This window comes from Eschrichtius robustus, chromosome 13, assembly GCF_028021215.1.
Source record: "Eschrichtius robustus isolate mEscRob2 chromosome 13, mEscRob2.pri, whole genome shotgun sequence".
NCBI classification, from domain to species: Eukaryota; Metazoa; Chordata; class Mammalia; order Artiodactyla; family Eschrichtiidae; genus Eschrichtius; species Eschrichtius robustus.
The window spans coordinates 3,933,499-3,951,820 of NC_090836.1; the positions used below are offsets into that span (position 1 = coordinate 3,933,499).

An 18,322-nucleotide genomic window follows, 5' to 3' on the forward strand; every position below is an offset into this window, starting at 1 on the left:
ACTCTACCACTGGGGCAGTTCTCTGTGTTTTTGTGTCATCTGTTATGATGTGGGGACAGTGACAGCATCTCTCTACCTCAAAGAGTTGTCGAAAGAACTTCATGAGGACACATCTGGGAAAGTCTCCAGCACATAAGGGCTCTATCAAGTTTAACTCAGAGCCTAGCACAGTGCCTAGCAAATGTTAGCACAATGTCCGTGTGGTCTGACCATAAGCCAGGCATTGTTTTAAGCATTTTACATGTACTATTCAATACATTTTGTTGCACTGAAGATCTAGCGTAAGGAAAATGACATAAGCAAAATGTGTCTTCGGGACCTCTTTACCCAGTAGGACCTACTGTCCAGAGGACTCATTTAACTAACATCCTGGAGAACTTCCTGTACTCCTTGTCATACGTCCTTTTGCCTCCCAGCAGAGTCCTTTCCAAAGCTCTTCTACAAAAGTTCTCTCTATGTCAAAGCCTCCAGGGTGATTAAATTAAGACCTGTTCAATGGTCATTCGAGTATCTTTTGTTGCCTATTGCTAAGCCCAGGGCCTATTCATGAGCTAGGTATATAAGTGATGCCCAGTAAGTTCTTCGCGGAATGACTAAATCTTGCAAAAGACTATGCGACATACCTATGCAAAAGAGAAGGAGAAAGACCGAATTCTTGTAGACAGTGGGGATGGTGAGAAAATGCTACCGCAAAATGCCCACTATGTGCTAGGCACTTTTTATGCATCATGAATTTTCACAGCTCCAGGAGATGGGTATCCAGGTAATCTTTTGCTGTGTAGCAAATTACCCCCAAACTTAGTCTCTTAAAAGTAACAGTTATTTTGCTTGGGAATTTGTAAAGAGGTGGGAGCGTAGAAGGGGCAACTCCTCCCTGCTCCAAGGTAGCTCTGCAGAGGACAGGAGTGTCCCCTTTCAGGACTGCTCAGGCTTGTCCTCCAGCCACCCTGGAGCCACCCTGGTGGCCTAGCCTCCTCAGGCACAGCCCCAGGCTGGCTCGGGGTTGGATGGGTTGGACTACCAAACTCTTTGCCATGAGAATACAGCTCTCCGTCTCAGCCTCTCCACTCCCCATTCCAAGGGGAGCCGTGCTTGGGGAGAAGCCAAGCCAAGCAAAAGATTTCAACAGAGAATGGAGGAAACACACCCACTGAGGTTCTCATAGCAACATAATCACGCACAGGCAGCAGCCTATTTCGGTGGGAGCTTGTCTGAGCTTCCCTCCCCGCCCCGGTTAGTCACAGAATGGATGCACTGCACAGGCTGCAGCAGTGTGAGGTGGGGTAGGGTGGGGGGAGAGCGCTGGGCTGGAAGCCAGGGGGCTGGGGAGCTGCTCTGAGATGCTCTGTCAGCTAGCTGATGGGTCACAGACACGTGTCCTCTCTCTGATCTCGGGGTCCTTCTCCGTCAAATGAGAGGATAGGACTGAAGAACTGGGAAGATCCTTTCTGGTTTCCGTTGATTGTACAAGTACTGAGCCTCTCTTGGTAGGAGATCAGATGTCTCAAGACCTTTTGTCTCTGAGAAGGATGCTTAGAGAAAATGGGGTTCAGGAGGGTAAAGGGCACTCCTTAGATTCAGCTCATTTGCCCCCCACCACCTTCTGCGTGTTGGCAGGATGTGAAAGGGAAGGAGAATGACCAGGTGTTGCCAGACTCTGCTCGCTCACCCTGAACACGCATCCAGGTTTGTGGTCTGAGAGAGGAAAAGGTTAAGGAGGTTAAGGTCATTCTTTCATTTAAATGTACTCCTTCCTCAACACACACACACACACACACACACACACACACACTCACACACACACTCACATACACACTCACCCATTAACTCAAGCCTCTTGCCCACTCTCCATCCCCTCCTCTCCTCTCCCTCCTCCACTTATTGCAACGTATCCTCTCTTTCCCGAGGACCAGGTGATGGAAATGTCTTTAGATCCTGGCCCATTTCGTCAATGGACTCTGGGGTTAGTTGAGGACAATCAGGCTCACACCTCCTGGCTGTCAAAGGTGACGTTAAATAACAAAGAGGGCATGCATGCAGGACTGCTCTGCCTAGGTAAGCACAGGGGTGAAGTGAAGAGAGGCAGGATGCCCAAGGAGCCCCTTTTAGGTCCCTGCCCTTGACTTGTGAACTGAAAGCTTGAAAGTGCAGCTGTCTTCGAAGGAGTCAGCCCCAGAGGCCTGTTGTAATGGGGGACACAGAGCGCCCCCCCCCCGTTTTATTCCCCACCCGCCTGACAGATGGCCAGTAAGACAGAGAAAAAGAAGCTCTCAAAGTGAAGACAGGAATGCATTGTATAAAAATTCACACCCCCTGCTGCCGCCCAAACTCCCTTAAAAAAGGATCAAGAGAATCCTAATGGGTACGTGACATCCTCCTTCTCTCCCATAAAAGGGACTTCAAAATCTGGTGATGCTGGGGGAGGGGTGAGGAAGGAGAAGAGAGATGTGTGGGCAGGGGGCTGCCAGGGAAGACCGGGGCAGGGGGAGCGCGGCGGAAGGCTCACGCATCTGACTTTCTCCCACCCTCTTTCCCAGGCTACCTCTGGCTGAACCTTGGTCCCACCCTCTCGGCCTGGGCGAGGCTTGGAGCCCCAGGCCGTTGGAGAGGGAGAGTGGGAGAAAAAAGAGGTCATGATGCCACACGTAGCCCTAGAGTTGAAGGAGTTGAGGACCCTCCCTCATCCAGGCATCCACCCCTTGGCTCCCCAAACCCCAAACGCGGAGGGAGGATGCAGGAATTGGCAGCGGAGCGGGAGAGCTGGGTGGGGGGGAGGGCTGGGATGGGGGCGAGGTGACCGTGGCCCAGCCTTGCTCAGGGCCCGTCCTCGGTGGGAGGACGCACACCGGGTCCGAGGACCTGCCGGAGCCCAGCCCCGGCGCCTGCCTTCTCTGAGCCTCACGCGTGGCCCGGCTGCGTCCGCGCAGCCCTCGCCCCCCGCCTCCCCGCCACCCCCCCCCCACCCCCAGCAAGTTGTCCACGGCGCCCGGGAGTGGAGGCGGCCCAGAGACCCCCGGAGCCCGGGCGAGGGGGCGGCCCGGGGCGCGGGGGCCCTCGGTCTGCGCCCAGCAGCAGCCTCCCGCCCGGCCCAACCTCCTCCCCGCCCCCACTCACCGGCTCAGCCCCCGGGAGGGACGCGCAGGAAGCGTGTTGCTTCGCCCGCTGATCGGCAGAAGTTGAGAGGAGTTGTCGGCTGCCTCGGCCGGCCGGACTTTGCGAGCAGCCGGCGAGGAGCCGCCGCCGCCGCCGCCGCCTCCGCGGAGCCTTCGGGGCTCCCTCCCTCCTGCCTGGCCCGCAGCGCGGGTGGAGAGAGGCGGGGAGGGGGTCGCGGGCGCGACAGGAACTCGAAACTGTGTGAAGGAATCCGAAGCCGATGAGAAGGGAGGAAAATAAAACAAAGTGGAGACTGCAGGAAAGACTCCACCGTGGTTGATGGTACCGGCTGACGCTCCAGCAGAGGGGCTGGGTTGGGCTTTTATTTTATTTTATTTTTCCTCCCATTTTCTCTTTCTCTCTCTCTCTCTTTTAAAGCTACACCAGCTCTCTCTTTCTGCACTATCTCTGTATCACCAAACCCTTGCTGGCTCTTATGGGCATGAAACACTCCTCCCGCTGCCTGCTCCTAAGGAGGAAAATGGCGGAGAACGCGGCCGAGAACACCGAGGTAAGGAGGCGAGAGGCCGGGCTCGGAGACCCCGCAGCCCGCCGGGACCCCCGCGCCGCGCGCAGCCGCCGCCGCCGCCGCCGCCGCCGCTCCGCACCTGGTGCCAAACTTTCCCAGCTCCATCCCGCTTGCTTCTGCCGGCCGTGCGCGCGTGTGTGCGTGTGTGTGTGTGTGTGTGTGCGCTGGGTGCGGGAAAGACAGTGCCTGTCTCAGGCCCCCTCCCTCTTGAAAATGCAAAAGAGTCGCTCTCACCCCAGCTCCCTCTCCTGCCCCCCGCTGCTCGCTTTCCACCACCACCACCCCCCACCAAGTCCCAAACCCTGGGCGGCCGCGCTCCCCTGCCCTCCCCTCTGGGCTCCGTTAGGGCTCCAGAGTGCCGGTTTCTGCCGGATCGGGATGGGTCATCCGGGGGCCAGGTCTGCTCCCTGCGGCGCCTTGACCGTCTTCGGCCGGCCGCTGCCTCGGCGTTAGCCTTCAAGCTCGAGCTCTCGGTCCCCGCAGCACCGCGGAGAGCTCCTGGCCGCGGGGATGGGGGTCGGGGAAGGGGGCCCCGCCGCGCCGCGCCGGGATGGCACTTGGGCACCACCAACAGACCCTCGCGCCCAGATCCGGGCCGGGGAGAGGTCTGCCCTCCAGCACCTACGAGCCGCCTCTGGGACGCTAACCCCGGGGAGGGAGCTCGGGCCGCGGCCACCTTAAGGACCAGGGACAGCGCCCGCGCCTGCCGCAGCCGAGCCCACGCGGGCCGTGGGGCCTGCGCGCCGCGCTGCAGCGGGAAATGGGTCCGCAGCCGCTCGTCCCGCAGCAGTTCCCAGGAGGTCGCTCTAGCTCCGCAAATTGCGCTCTCGTCCCCCGCCTCCGGCAGCCCAGCGGCTGCCCTTTCTGTACTCTGGAGTTGGCTCGGAGCCGCAAAGAGCCCTGCTGGGATTTGCGTCCGGCGACTGGAGGCTGAGTTCCTTGGCCTCGCTCTGACCCTGCTGTCATTACAACTGGGTTAGCCCGTAGGCTCTGGGCACCTGTAGTCACGAAGGGGATCCGCGTGGGCAGCCCCCTTACCTTCGTGGAGGAACGGTGCGCCGAGGGGGGGCGCGGAGTGGGGTATGTGTGTGAAGATCATCCCTTACTCGGTGGCAGGAAAAAGGCAGAGAGCAAATTCCCGGGCTCTATTAATAGCCGGGTGTCTGGTGGGGCTGCCGTGCACTTCACATATGGTTACCCATATGCAGCGTGGGGCGGGATGGAGGTGTGGCACGGGGATTGTCCCTCTGTCTTGCTGGGTTGCAGAAAGGGGCAGAGACCCTTCCAGATCTTCTTCCCTCGAGTTCTGAACTGCAGCTACCCCCTAACCCCACCGCGTAGGCAGCAAAGCTTTTAAAATCCCAGTTCTCTGAGGAACTAGAAGCAGCATGCATCTGGCAACTGTCGATTTCGAAACAAACACGCTCTGGGGGAGAACAGTGGGGTGTTCGGGAGCTAATGCTGTCGCCTTGAGTTAGGGCAAAGCACGCGCGCCTGCTGTCCCCTCGCCACTTCCTCTTCCCACCACCCCCCCCCCCCCCGCCCAGGCGAGCAGACACTCAGAATGATGTGTAGTGCAAGGCAGAGAGCTAGCCTTACCAATCCCCTCGCCCTCCTCCCTCCCATCGCCCACCTGCAGAATGGGTTTCTAAAACTAGCCCAGAGTCCAGGCTGCACTTCTGTAATCTGTTGGACCAGCGGGCACGTAGCAGTCCCTGCAGCCGTGTGGCTGGAGCGCTAGAAGCAAGAAACAGCTTCTCTCTGCCCATCCCCCTACCGCTCGGCTTCTAAAAAAAAAAAAGTTTTCGCAGGTCTCTAGCCCCGCCCCCGGTACTCCGGTTGTTGCGCCGGGTCTGGGTGCAGACCCCGGCCAGGTTCCGCAGTGTGCACGGCGATGTGAGCTTCCCCACCTCGGCCCGGGTTCAAGGAGTCCGGAGCAGGCAGAACGACGCGCGCCAGGCTATTTTTACATGCTTCCCCCGCAGCTCCGCGCTCCCCCTTCTCGGCAGTTGCACATGCCAGCTCTGCTCAAGGCATCAATGAAAACAGCAGTATAGGCGGCCGAGCTCCTGAGAGCAAAAAAAGAAAAAAAGAAAAAAACACAAAAAAAAACCCACGTCGAACGCCTGGCACAAAGGGGGAGGGGCAGATCCAGCTGAGGCTCCGGGAAGGGGAGTGAGTCTGGGGTTCAGTTCTTCACAGCTTCCCCTGAGAAGGGGAAGAATTCAGACTTGGTCAAACGTGCCCACTGGAGGCATCCAGGCAGCGTGACAATCACTTGGTTTTCTTCCAGGAACTGGCTGTTTTTGGAATGAGCCAGGACTAGAGCAGTACTTCCAAAAGTGAGGTGTTGTGGGTCTGCCTGCATTTATGGTGAGAGGGAGGGAGGCAAGGATGTCTCTGTGGGGGGTGTGTGTGTGTGTGTGTGTGTGTGTGTGTGTTGTGTCTATGGTGGTAGCGCTCCTTGTTTTTTAATTCAACACATTTTTATCAAACACTGACTCTGTGCCAGGAATGATTAGGCTCTCGAGATCCAAAGATGAAGACACCAGGCCCCTGCCCTCAAGGAACTCACAGTCTGGTGGACTGTAGTGCCGGATGGTCCAGATAGTTCGGTAGCACCTTTTCATGCCTTTCCTTGGTGTGGTTTACAAGCACTTTATCTCATTTCATCCTCACCATAATCCTGTGAGATAAGCAAAGATTAGTTTTCATTTCTTAGCCCCATTTTACAGGTGAGGATGCCGAGGCTGAGAGGTCCAGCAAGTTCTGAAAGTTAGCTGGTCAGCTAGGACAGACAGCCTTGGAGCACAGACTGCCCCCACTTCTGAGTCACTGCCCTTTGCCCTACATGGCTACTTCTATTCTATTATTATTATTATTATTATTATTATTTTGGCCACACTGTGCAGCATGTGGTATCTTAGTTCCCCGACCAGGGATCGAACCCATTCCCCCTGCAGTGGACGCAATGATTCTTACCCACTGGACCGCCAGGGAGGTCCCTATGTGACTTCTAAGAAGATGCCACGTTTGGATGGCAGCAGGAGAGAGGGATAGGGAGAGAGGATGTTTGGGAAGGGAGAGATGCGGTGTTGGGACAGGCAAGGGTGACAGGGAGAAGGTGACTTCTCACGAGGTTTTTAGGGAGAGATGTTCTAATCCTTAGGCAGGAAGGAGAGAGTGGGGAACAAAACCACCTGCTTGTGAGCAGAGCCTCCCTTGACCAGTGAAGTTTGGAGCTGAGGCGGGGAGCATCCAGGGTGCAGGCTGGGTGGGCAGGGTGAGTTCCGTTTCCGCTTTTTCTGGCTCTGTCCCTCAGATGCGCTTCTCCTCCTCAGCCGAGGTCATCATCCCCTGCTCCGCATGTGTCATTAGAAACCTTCTACTGTCTGGTCTCCTTCCCAGCCCGCTGTCTGCAGAGGCCACCGCCCTCACTCTGCCCTCACTAAGGCAACAGCCTCTCTTCTGTCGTCCTCTTCTCTAATCCAGCCCTCGATGGGCTTTCAGAAGCACAAACCTGCTCATGATCAGACACTGCTTTCAAAACTTACCATGTCGCCCTGTTGCCTTTAGGACACAGGATAAAGCCCATTTCCTTAGCCCTTCAGTACCTGCCCCATGCAGTTCTCTGCAAACACTGACTTCATATCTGAATGCCTTTGTGCTTCCTGGTTCCTCTACCTGGGCTACTCTACACCGCCCCCCCCCCAACCCCGCCTCTCTGGAAACAAAAGATCTTCCTCAACCAGCAAGACCCAGTTCAAAGGTCTCTTCCTCTGAGCAGCCTTCCCAGGTAGGCCATTTATCCTCCACCCCATGGTGAGTGAGTTTTCCTTCTCCTTCTTCTGTGCTCCTAACACCTGTCTCTCACTTTTCCTATTACAAGATAATTGGCTTTTTTTAAAAACATCTTTATTGAAGTATAATTGCTTTACAGTGGTGTGTTAGCTTCTGCTTTATAACAAAGTGAATCAGCTATACGTATACATATATCCCCATATCCCCTCCCTCTTGCGTCTGCCTCCCACCCTCCCTATCCCACCCCTCTAGGTGGTCACAGAGCACCGAGCTGATCTCCCATTGGCTTTTTATACGTCTGTTTCTTCAGTTGGATAATGAACTTTTTTGGGGGAGGGTGTCTACCCTGGTCTTAACACTGTGCCTGACACAGAGTAAATGAAAAATGCTAACAAGTGTTGACTGATTCAGGGGATTATGAACAAGCTCGTGAGCCTTCTGGGTGTTAATCACTCACGGCTTTCTGAAAATTGGGCCTCCCATCTCCCACTCCTGTGCTTAGGTTATTGTGGACCCTGAAAACTCAAAAAATGAGTAGAGTTTCTGGGAATCGAGGTGCTGCAAAGCTCAAAGCATGGGTACACTTTGGTTACCTGTGTACCTGCTTAATAGTCTGTTATTACTGACTCTTCCCGTGGGGTGTTTGTCTGAATAGCAGATAAATGGATTAATCACAATGTCCAATTATGAACCCTGGGGGATGATGGACCCTTCTGAGCTTCTGCTTGCTTTACTGGTTCTTGGTGAAAGCCTGATGCATTATGTACGGTGCGACTCCCTGATTGGGGTTTTCGCACCTCAAAGGAGAACCCCCAGGGGTGAGAAAACACTTTTAGCAAAGGAGTCATTTTGGAGACTGGTTTTTGAATGTGCTATTGACTTACTGGCCTGGGGAGAGAGAATAATTATGGGCTGGGAAAATTCCTACAATAGGACAGTGGGGTTAGGGTACCAGTGGGTGCTGCCTTGTGAGTTATGGGGAGAGCTGGGCTGAATTCCGACGTGGTGTACGTTGGTGGTTTTGGCTCATGGTTCCCTCTTCTCAGGGTTTTCGGCTCAAGCGTGTGGTCCTATAGCACAAAGGTGAGGGGAGGAGAGGAAAGAGGGCAAGAGGAGGCTGGACCCAGGCCCACTTCTCTGGGGTCTGCGTCGTGTCTCTTTCCGACGTGCGTGGGGCTCTGGAGCCAAGACTGCCTGGCTTTACACTGAACTCAGTGGACGTGTTGTTATGATGAACAAGTCCCCGAACCCCTCTGGGCCTTGTACGGCTGTTGCGATGATTGAATGAATTAATTCGTGCAAAGGGTTTAGAGCATGGTGAGCTCCCGAGGCCTGCAGGATTGTCAACCTGTCAGCTTTTAGGAGTCGCGCCAGAAAAGTGCCAGCTGGATGAACTCTCCTACTTCCTTATTTCTCCAGCTGAAGTGATCGCCAAACCACAGTCTACATCCCTCAGCAAACACGGATTTCAGCCCTGAGCTGAGCTCAGGAGAATTAAGAAGATGCCCACGTGTCTTTTGCGCCTCCCCCCCCCCCGCCCCCGAGAGACTTGGCTCTTCAGAGAGCCCTCCGTTGGCTTTTGGCTGTCAAAGAGGGTGAAACCACACTCCCGTCTCTGACTCGGGAGTGGGTTTCATTTCCTCCTCGGCGCAAACTGCGATGTGAAGTGATGATCACATTCCAGCGTGGAACATGCAAAAATCTGTAAAAACAGCATTTACACCTTGGAGTCTACGGTGCCAGCAGGAAAAAAATGGGCAATGTGGCGAGATGTGAGCTGCCAAGGTAACTGGAAGTGGGATCGTGTTGTTGTGTGACAGGCAGGCGTGTTGTCCCATCGTGCACCGACTTGGCGAGAGGAGGGGAAGCGCCGGCGGGAAGGGCCCTCCGGAAGGTCACTCTGTCCGCGCTTCCAGCCCTGAGCCCGCTTCCTGCACCCACGACGCAGTTGGCCCCTTGGTTGCTTGTTACAGAGCTTCACAGGAGGCAACTTCCCCAAACCCCTTGTGCATCTCAAGAGTCAGGAAGTTAGTTCTTCCTTAGGTCTGAGCTCCATCTCTTCCATTGCAATTGGAGTCACCTTGGTTTATGTTATTCTAAAAGGAGATTAAAAACTGTCTGGCTGCCTTTGCATTTTGGGCTGCAGGAGGGGTGTCTCACCCTCTTTACCAGCCTCTGTTCGGAGTGATTCCAACCCCTTCCTCTGAAATTCTGGATTAGCCAGGAGAGGCGTGTTTGAGAAGACATGCCCCTCCGGTGGTCCCCGGCCCGCTGGATATTTCACACATCAAATGGCTTTTCTCCTTCACTTGTTATTAGAAGTCCCTCAGGCATCACGGCTTTCTCCAGATTTGTAATGGGTGACCCATAAGCAAAGATCTCCTTTTAAAGTGTAATTTTATAAGAGCAAACAGCTCGATGTATACATTTTCATAAAGTCATAGAATCTTAGAGCCGGATGGGAACTTCAGATCATTCAAATTAAGAGACGGGAAAACATTCCCAATATCAGAGTGCTTCGGTGTCGGTGTCGGGTCCATGTTTCCCCTTAGGTCAATGCCATTTCTACCTCCTTTAGCACTGGCTTGACTGTTTTTACATTTGGTGCTAATTTTCTGGTATATCCTGATATGTAATATCGAAAACCAGTGTTTCCCTACGTAAGATCTAGGAATTGTGCGTAGCAAGATCTCTCTCCTTTTCGTACGACACATAAAATGCTTCGGCATATATCGTCTTGTTTAATGGGTGCCATCATACGTTTCATACATACACACATATGTTACATCCTGTACACCATACATAACGTGGCAAGTTACATACTATTGCCATCGTACAGATGAAGAAACCAAAGCACGGAAAGTTAGTGTTACTTGCCCAAGAACCCACAGCTAGTAAATGATGGAAGTCAAAGTCTGGTTTTCTAGCCACTGAGACCTCTGCTTTTCCCAGTCCGCCAGGCTGTGAAGACAGCAGAAGGAACAGAGTAGACACTTAAAATACAAAGAGAAAGAATGGAGAAATTAACAGGAGAAACAAAGAATGGTGGATTGGGAAGAAACCGAGGAAAAGACACCAGCCCCGGCTTTCCTCTCCTACTTTCAGTTCTCACTGCTATGCCCCGTGGGTGGCGGGGACCCGGTATAACTTGTGGCCGGGACAGTCTTCGTTCCTCCCGGATGTCCCTGGGTCCGAGAGTCCTAGCTGGTGGGCCAGGCAAAACTCTTGACTAACAAATTGTACCTTTTTGGAAGCTGGACCGAGGCCACCATGAACTCTCATCCAGCTTCTTGCGTGGGATGAAGTGAATAGCGGAGACTTCAGGACAGGAACTCGGTTTTTTTAAATTTATCTTTGTAGTTTTATTTCATTGTCTAGGGCTCGTGCAACAAAGTACCACAAACTGGGGGCTTAAATAACTGAAATTTATTCTCTCACAGTTCTGAAGGCCAGATGTCTGAATCCAGGCGTCAGCAGGGTGGGCTCCTGCTGGAGGTTCTTAGGGGGAAATCTGTTCCCTGACTCTTTCCCTGCTTCTGGTGCTTGTCAGCTATGCTCTGGCTGGTAGACACAGCACTGCCTCTCTGCCTCCGTCTTCACGTGGCCTTTTCTCCTACGTGTGTCTGTATCTCTTCTTCTTCTAAGGACACTAGTCGTATTGAATCAGTGCCCACTCTGTCCAGTATGGCCTCATCTTAATCCGATTACATCAGCGAGGTCCTTGTTTACAAATGAGGTCAAATTCACAGGTAACAGGGGTTAGGGCTTCAATACATCTTTTGGGGGGACTTGATTCAACTCATAACGTCACCCAGCGTGGTGCCCACATGTAGTAGGTCTGAGTAGAGAGTGGCTGGCAGATGGCAACGAATCTGTAAAGAGGGCTCAGAATAGTTGCAGAGTCAGTGAAGGTTGTCTCTCTCCTTTTTTTTTTTTTTAAATTTTTATTTATTTATTTATTTATTTATTTATTTATGGCTATGTTGGGTCTTCGTTTCTGTGAGAGGGCTTTCTCTACTTGCGGCAAGCGGGGGCCACTCTTCATCGCGGTGCGCGGGCCTCTCACCATCGCGGCCTCTCCTGTTGCGGAGCACAGGCTCCAGACGCGCGGGCTCAGTAGTTGTGGCTCACGGGCCCAGCTGCTCCGCGGCATGTGGGATCTTCCCAGACCAGGGCTCGAACCCGTGTCCCCTGCACTGGCAGGCAGATTCTCAGCTACTGCGCCACCAGGGAAGCCCTGTCTCTCTCCTTTAAGTCTCTCTCCTGCAGCTCGCCCAGTGTCCACCTTGCCCACTGTTTCCGCAGAACCTTGGTCAGGCCCCCTTTCCTTGAGTTGCAGCAAAATTATAACAAGAGCTGCCATTTTCACCTCCCTATTTTGTGTTGGGCGCGCTGTTCAGTGCTTCGTATGCATTGCCTTGTTTAATTTACGCAACGTTACAAAGCAACTCTTCTTATTCCCATTTTGTAGTTGAAGAAATGGAAACTCACAGTGGTTGGTTGTCTTGATGAAGATTATAGGACCAGTAAGTAGTCCCATACTGCAGTCCTGCTGCCGACCGGGGCCTCTTCCCCCTCTTTTATTCACATCCCCAGTGGGAAGCTCGTCCTCGCTTTTGCCCACGCCAGGTCCCATCCACTGAGAGCCTCTTGGGGGCTGGAAGGAACTGGTAAACGTCCACGTGTGGGAGAGGGTGGAGGCTGGCTGGAGCCTGCCAGGAGCCTGCCAGCCTGTACCCGGCTCCGTGTGTTCAATCCCCTTGTCCTCCCGGGGGATTTGCTTTCCATCGTTGCCAGAGAATTATTGTAGTGGTAGCATTGTGAGCCCATTCCTAGCTTCCGTGGAGGGCTATTCTGGAGGACGGGAGCAGTAAGGACTTTCTCGGCACCTTCCAAACAGTTAAGCCACGTGGGTCACTGGCTTCTGGGCCTGAGGCAGTTTTGTGCAGAGGTTCGGGGCGCAGGCCCTGGGGCTCGTGCCTGGGTACAGACCTCAGCCGGGCTGGGTCCTGGCGTGCACGCGTTACACCGTCATCTGTGCCCGGTTTCATCATCTGTGTCGTGGTGGTAGCACCTTATCCCGCGGAGCTATTATGAGGGTTAAATGAGCGACTTCGTGTGAAGCTCACGTAGGTACACGGCAGACGCTCAAGATGAGCTACGATTTATCATCCGGGCTTAGCCGGTGGTGTCTCAAAGGGGCGGGGGGCGCACAGATGGATAAAGGGCCTCCACTGGTGACGTGATGGACTCACTGATCCACACATTCTCAGGAGGGACAGGGTTTTCCACGCCCCGCGGGCTGGCCTGCCCCACTCCACACGCACACTCAGTGTTGGGCTCCAAGGCTCCGGTGTTCGCAGTGTCCACAGCAGGAAAACAAAACCTCACAGAGCCCCTAGGGATGGAGAGAAGTGGCAGATGGGCACCCACCACTTCAGACCTCTTGGCCTTCTCCGGGCACCCCCAAGCCCTGCTGCTGGGACAAGAGCCACTGCTACTGCTTGATAACTGGATTGATGTTCCCCACGTTCCCACGGCGGGAGAACAAGGCCTGGCAGGAGGGGAGGAGGGCAGAGGTGTCGCCCAGGCAGGCGCCGCAAATCGGGTGTTAATTACCGAGTTAAACACCCTGTCCTCTTGGCCATGAATCCAGTAAAGGACATTCACCGGGGGTGAGGCCCAACCAGAGGGTGGTACAGCTGAGACCAAACCACTATAAAGGGAACGGCGATTAGCAAATCCCTCCTTCAGGTCCCCATCTGTAGCTCTGTTGTGAAGGATCATCTCTTGTTAGCTGGAGGGAAGGAAAGGGGTGGCCTTTAACAGCTGGGGCTGCCAGAAAATGAGAGGCTGCAATTCCCCCAGACGCATTACATCCAAGGGCTTCGTCTCGCCCTGACAGGCAGTTATGACAGCACTTCTCTAAGGAGACGCAATCAGAGAATCCCACAAAAATGATTGCAGCCCATCACAAGGGTAAATGGGATCCTAATTAAGGGATGTTCTCTATTAACGTGCATCAGTGGGATGTTCTCTATTAACGTGCATCGGTGCAATTCTTGCCTTCAGGTACCTAGCAGGGGAGTGATGAATATTTATTGAATGGATAAAGGAAACAAACTTGCACATCACACGTACACCAGCCAACTTCCTTTTGTTACAGAGTCTGTCTACTCCCAGCTCTCCAGAGTGAAAGCTGCGGTTCCCAGTGTACAGTCGGGGAGGGATTTGGAGGCAGACCTGAGTTTGAGTCTCATCCTCACCCCTCTGGGATTAACACCCATTTTTATAATCCATGAAGATTAAATACAATCACAGGAGAAGACAGAAAAAAAGAAACTCGACACATGTTTTCACCTTTTTCCTCCTGTTGTAACTTTGCGTTTATTTGCTTAGCTTAGCTTTTGTTTTGCTTTTGGGGGAAAATTTGCAGTGCAAAGTGGGAAGAGTCCTTTCGGATTTCAGCGCGGGTGGATGTAGACCACCTCGTGCAGGCTGCGGGGCGGCAGGTGTGTTTATGCGTGGAGGTGTGGACATGCACGTGAGTCTGCGGGGCCGTCACGCAGAAGCACGTGCTCGTGCGCTTATGTACTTGTCACACGTGGTTTGCAGTTCACAGCAGGTAACACACAATGAGGTGCACATTTAACCACTAGCCTGGAGCTCTGGGGCTGACCCAGGGACTGATGACTCAACGTGGTGGGGTGTGTTGTATGGGGGGCACCTGGGGGTGGGGGGGGCGGGGAGTGAGGCCCTGGATGGGACTCTTGTAGAGCGGATCTGAGGGTCAGGGTCAGGAAGGTTAGCAGCCCTGGCTTTGCAGCTGATGTACGACCTTTGTTACGTAGCTCGGGTGCTGTTTTCCTCAGGTGGGGGCTGGGTGGCCACCCTCTCTGGCGCTACACGCTCTCCCCAGGCCATCTCATGCCTCCTCTCTGATGTGCTGATGATTCCCAGCCGAAGCCCAGACCCGGCCCCCGAGCTTGGACTGTTTGTCTGGCTGCCCGCAGGACACCTCCGCTCAGGGGCCACACAGGGACCTCTGACTCCTCAAGGCCCCTCCTGGTGTCACCGCTGCCCCCCACCTCTGCCCCCTCCTGCTGGTCCTCATCTTGCTGAGTGTGAAGTTACCCAAGGCACAGGCCCCGGCTCCTCTGCCCCGTCTCCATGGCTGTCCTGGTGATTCTGCATCTCATCGGCTTGTCCTTTGCCCTGAGTTTGTCCTCCTCTTTCGGGTCCCACTTTGGCCGGCCTGGGCACGCCCCCCCATCTCTTGCCTGGATCTCTGCATCACCTCCTGGATGCCCCCCACACAGCCGCGCCTGGCTCTGGTCTGTCCTCACAGCGGCACGAACATGCCTTCTGAAGTGGCGACCTGACTGTGCTTCTCCCCTCCTCAGACGCGTTCAGTGGCTTTTCCGTTATCATCGGAGAAGGACCCACCTCCTTGCCGTGGCTTAGCTGGCTCTGCAAGCTCATGCCCCTGAATGCTGTTCTCTGAAGTCCTTCCCTTCCGCTCCAGCTACACTCACCTCCTTCCCTCCCCTCATCACCTCCTACTCTTCCTGCAGGTCTCAGCTTAGATGTCACCTCTTCCAGGAAGCCTTCCCTGGCTCCACCCCCCTCATCTAAGTCAGGCTTAGCTCTCCCGCCATGTGGTCCTACAGTACCTGTGCATCCTCTGTCATGGTGTGCGTCGCTTTGTACTCACTGGCTGACTTCCTTGTCTACAAGTCCACTGTAAACTCTGTGAGGGAAGGGGCTCCGTCCGTGCTGTTCACCATCGGATCCCAGCACCTAGCACAGCGCCTGGTACCTGTTAGAGGTTAAAAACCTTTTGTTCTACGAGTGATCATTGTGACATATACCTTTCCTGCACTGAAAATGTTCTATGGATGCTGGCGTTTAAATCATTATCTATGGCTCCCTTCCTTCTACGCTGGTTGGGACTGGCAGTCACCCAGCGTCCCCTAAAGAGGAAGTCTCTGAGGTCATAGCCATCATCTGCCAACCCAAAGCAAGGCTGCAGGTAAGCTGCCCCAGACAGATGTTCACCGCTGCGCGACAAGGGCAGGACTGCAGAGAGAATGGTGACACTCAGTGCAAACTGGGTAAGAGGAGATTTTCAGACAAACAAGGACATACGTTTCGTACCCTCCTGAACAGGCAAGCCTTAAGTCTCAGAAAGGGCGGAAGGGGGCGGTCAGGGCTATTCCTGGGCCGTGGGGGGAGTTCCCTGCACTTCTGCGGTGGGAAGAGGGGGCAGAGAGACCGTGGAGATAGCTCTGCAAAACCTCACTCGAAGCAGGGCAGTCTCGGGGTTTGTATCAGACGATGTATTTTCTTCCCACTAGGCCTGACGCTTCATCATCGGCTGATGTGAGCAGGGGCCATGGTGGGGTGGGGGAGGCAGATATGTCCAGACAAGGGGTCTGAACAGCCCTGAGGCTCCGGCTCCTAGCTGCAGGCTCTCGGGGGCCCCAGGCTCCTGCGCCGGGGCCGGCGCTCTGCAGGAGGATGCGACTTCGGGCCCAGCTGCTCCTGAGCGTTCTTTATTCACGGCTGTCTTAGGCCGGCACTGTCATTCACTCTTCTATTTATAAAGTTAAAAATAAGGTGCACCATATTCCAGGAGGGAAAGAAAAGCAAACCAGCGGCTTGGGCTGCCGGTACAGCAGGGCCCTGGGACTCTGTCCACACGGCCAGCTCTGGTGGCTTTTCCTGGAGGCGTCACTGAAGCTCGGCCAAGCCTGTGCCCACCTCCCTTTCTTCTTCCAGCTCTGCTTCAGCATCGGAGACCAGAGCTCTCAGCCCCGCCCCCGCCCCTGGAGGGTACTGCACATGCCCTAGTCAAGGCAGCCGGGTTCCATCCTGAGCACCAAGGCGGCTCGGCCTCGGCCTCCCTGGATTATTCACTCTGGTTCCTCGGGCCCTCGGCGGATACCAGGTAGCCTGGGAAGAGCCGAGAAGCTTGAGGCAGAACCCGCGGCCCTGACTCTGTTGCCATCTGCCCTCTGCCTCTCAGTCACCCGTGTGAGAAACGCCTGAGTTGGTCCTTGTCTATCGCACCTGATAGGGCGGCCCTGAACTAGACGGAGGCCAGGGCATGGGGACCTTTGGAAAGCGGGGAGGCTTTGTGCAAGTCTTAAGCTTTGCTGTGACTCCCCTGCTGCTTGCTGCAGGTGCCTTCCAGGCCAACCTTGTGCCTGTTTCCCCTTATCGAGCTGCCAGCGGGGATGGAGACGGCTCTCACCATCCTCCACATGGCTTCCCCGTCCAGCCTTGCCCACGTGTGCTAAACTTGTGCTGTTGAGCACGCGAGATGCTTTCCCCTCGAGGTGGCAAATGGTGTAGAAAGTGGAGGTTTGGGGAAAAGCAAAGAGGTGCCGTCAGTCTGGGTTTGGCGGGGAGCTGACCTCTTCTAGGGTCCTGACTTGAACAAGGGCGGAAGGGGAGGAGGCTGGCAGGCAGGTGTTTGTCTGGGAGAACGAACCTCCCTCCGGAAACCTCTGCCTGCGCTTCTGCTCTCCGCCTGCCTGCTGGCTCGGGCCCTCCCTTCCCCAGGCTGGGCCCTCTGTGCTGCTGAGAGTGATGGCTCTTTCCTTTTCAGGCAGGAGAGACGTGCAGGGCTCGCGGTTCAGCTGGCGGGGCAGGCAGCCTCAGCTCCTTGGCCCCGGGCTCTGGGGGCCTGCGTCTTGGAGAGGCTCCCGTCTTGGGCAGTGGTTCCTTTAACCCCCGCATGACCAGACACTCGATGTGCCATGGGTCTCGCCTGTTCCGAACGCGTACGGGGTAGAGGGAACGAAAGGGAAGGTTTGAGTTTCAAACCTGTTAGCGCCATACTTCCTTGTCTTCCCCAGTGTGAGCTGCTGGACCATTATTTCTAAAGTACTGGGACCTGGCATGTCTCCCAGGATCCAGGCCGAGCCAGGATGTTGTATTCCTTTGGTACCATGGCTGGTGCCAGCAGCCGAGCGCCATGCCAGGGACCCAGAGGAGGGGTGATGCCACGGCCATCCCTGCAATCACCGTCCTCTGACATCTTCTCGCCCCAGGCCTTGGAGCCCCCTTGTTACCGACTGCAACGGCCTCTAATCTCACCTGGTCAATCGACGGCATCAGACGCTGTTTGTGTTTCGTTTTTCCCGATTCCCTCTCCTCTTTGGGGTCCTGCGTCCTCCTTCCTCCCATCTCTCCCGCACCTGTGACTGTTCTCTCTCCAGCCCTCCCGTGGACCCTTCTCCCTTCCCCCCCGTAGTGACGCTGACCCCGGCTTCCCGTCCCTGGATGACCTCATCCTCCTGCACGTCTTGTGACGTCCAGACCTGCACTCCTGGCTGGGTTTCTCTTCCTCAGTGTGCGGCAAGCACTTCAAGTCCACCCCGACCCAAACCGAGCTCCCTACCTTTCCTCCGAGCTCGTGCATCTGTTCCTGCCCCGGGCTCCTGCCTCCTTGAAGGGCACTAGTCAGCAGTCATACCAGCGGCCTCCCTACACTCACTTTCCCGCCCCCAACCCCAGAGAATTTGCAAGAGAATCCTGCTAAATCGACCTTCTTCGCATCCTTTACTTGCATCTCTTTCTCCTTATCCCGCTGCCTCCAATCAGACCATCATTATCCTTTGTCTGGATCACAGCAGCCGCTGCCCCGCTTCTGTCCCTGCCCTTGCCAGGTCGTCCTCTTCGTGACAGCGTGATGCCTGCACTCCACGTGGCCTCAGTGGATGCCGGCTGAGCGAGTGCATGAGTTATGGGTAGAGACGCTTTGCTCAGAGGAGCAAAGGCGGGTGTTTGTTCTGCAGCTGCTGGACGTTGTGAGTTAACGTCAGGGTCACC

The 18,322-nt window shown here is 55.1% G+C and overlaps 1 protein-coding gene across 1 annotated transcript in view; it reads left to right on the forward strand.

Annotated features, from left to right (window-relative positions):
- The first annotated feature begins 3,589 nt into the window (after positions 1–3,589).
- The window catches only part of PRMT8 (protein arginine methyltransferase 8), an 83,623-nt gene continuing 68,890 nt past the window's right edge, over positions 3,590–18,322 (forward strand). The window contains exon 1 of the mRNA XM_068560158.1: positions 3,590–3,664. Within this exon, the coding sequence (XP_068416259.1) occupies positions 3,590–3,664 (75 nt within the window). The remainder of the gene's footprint in view (positions 3,665–18,322) is intronic.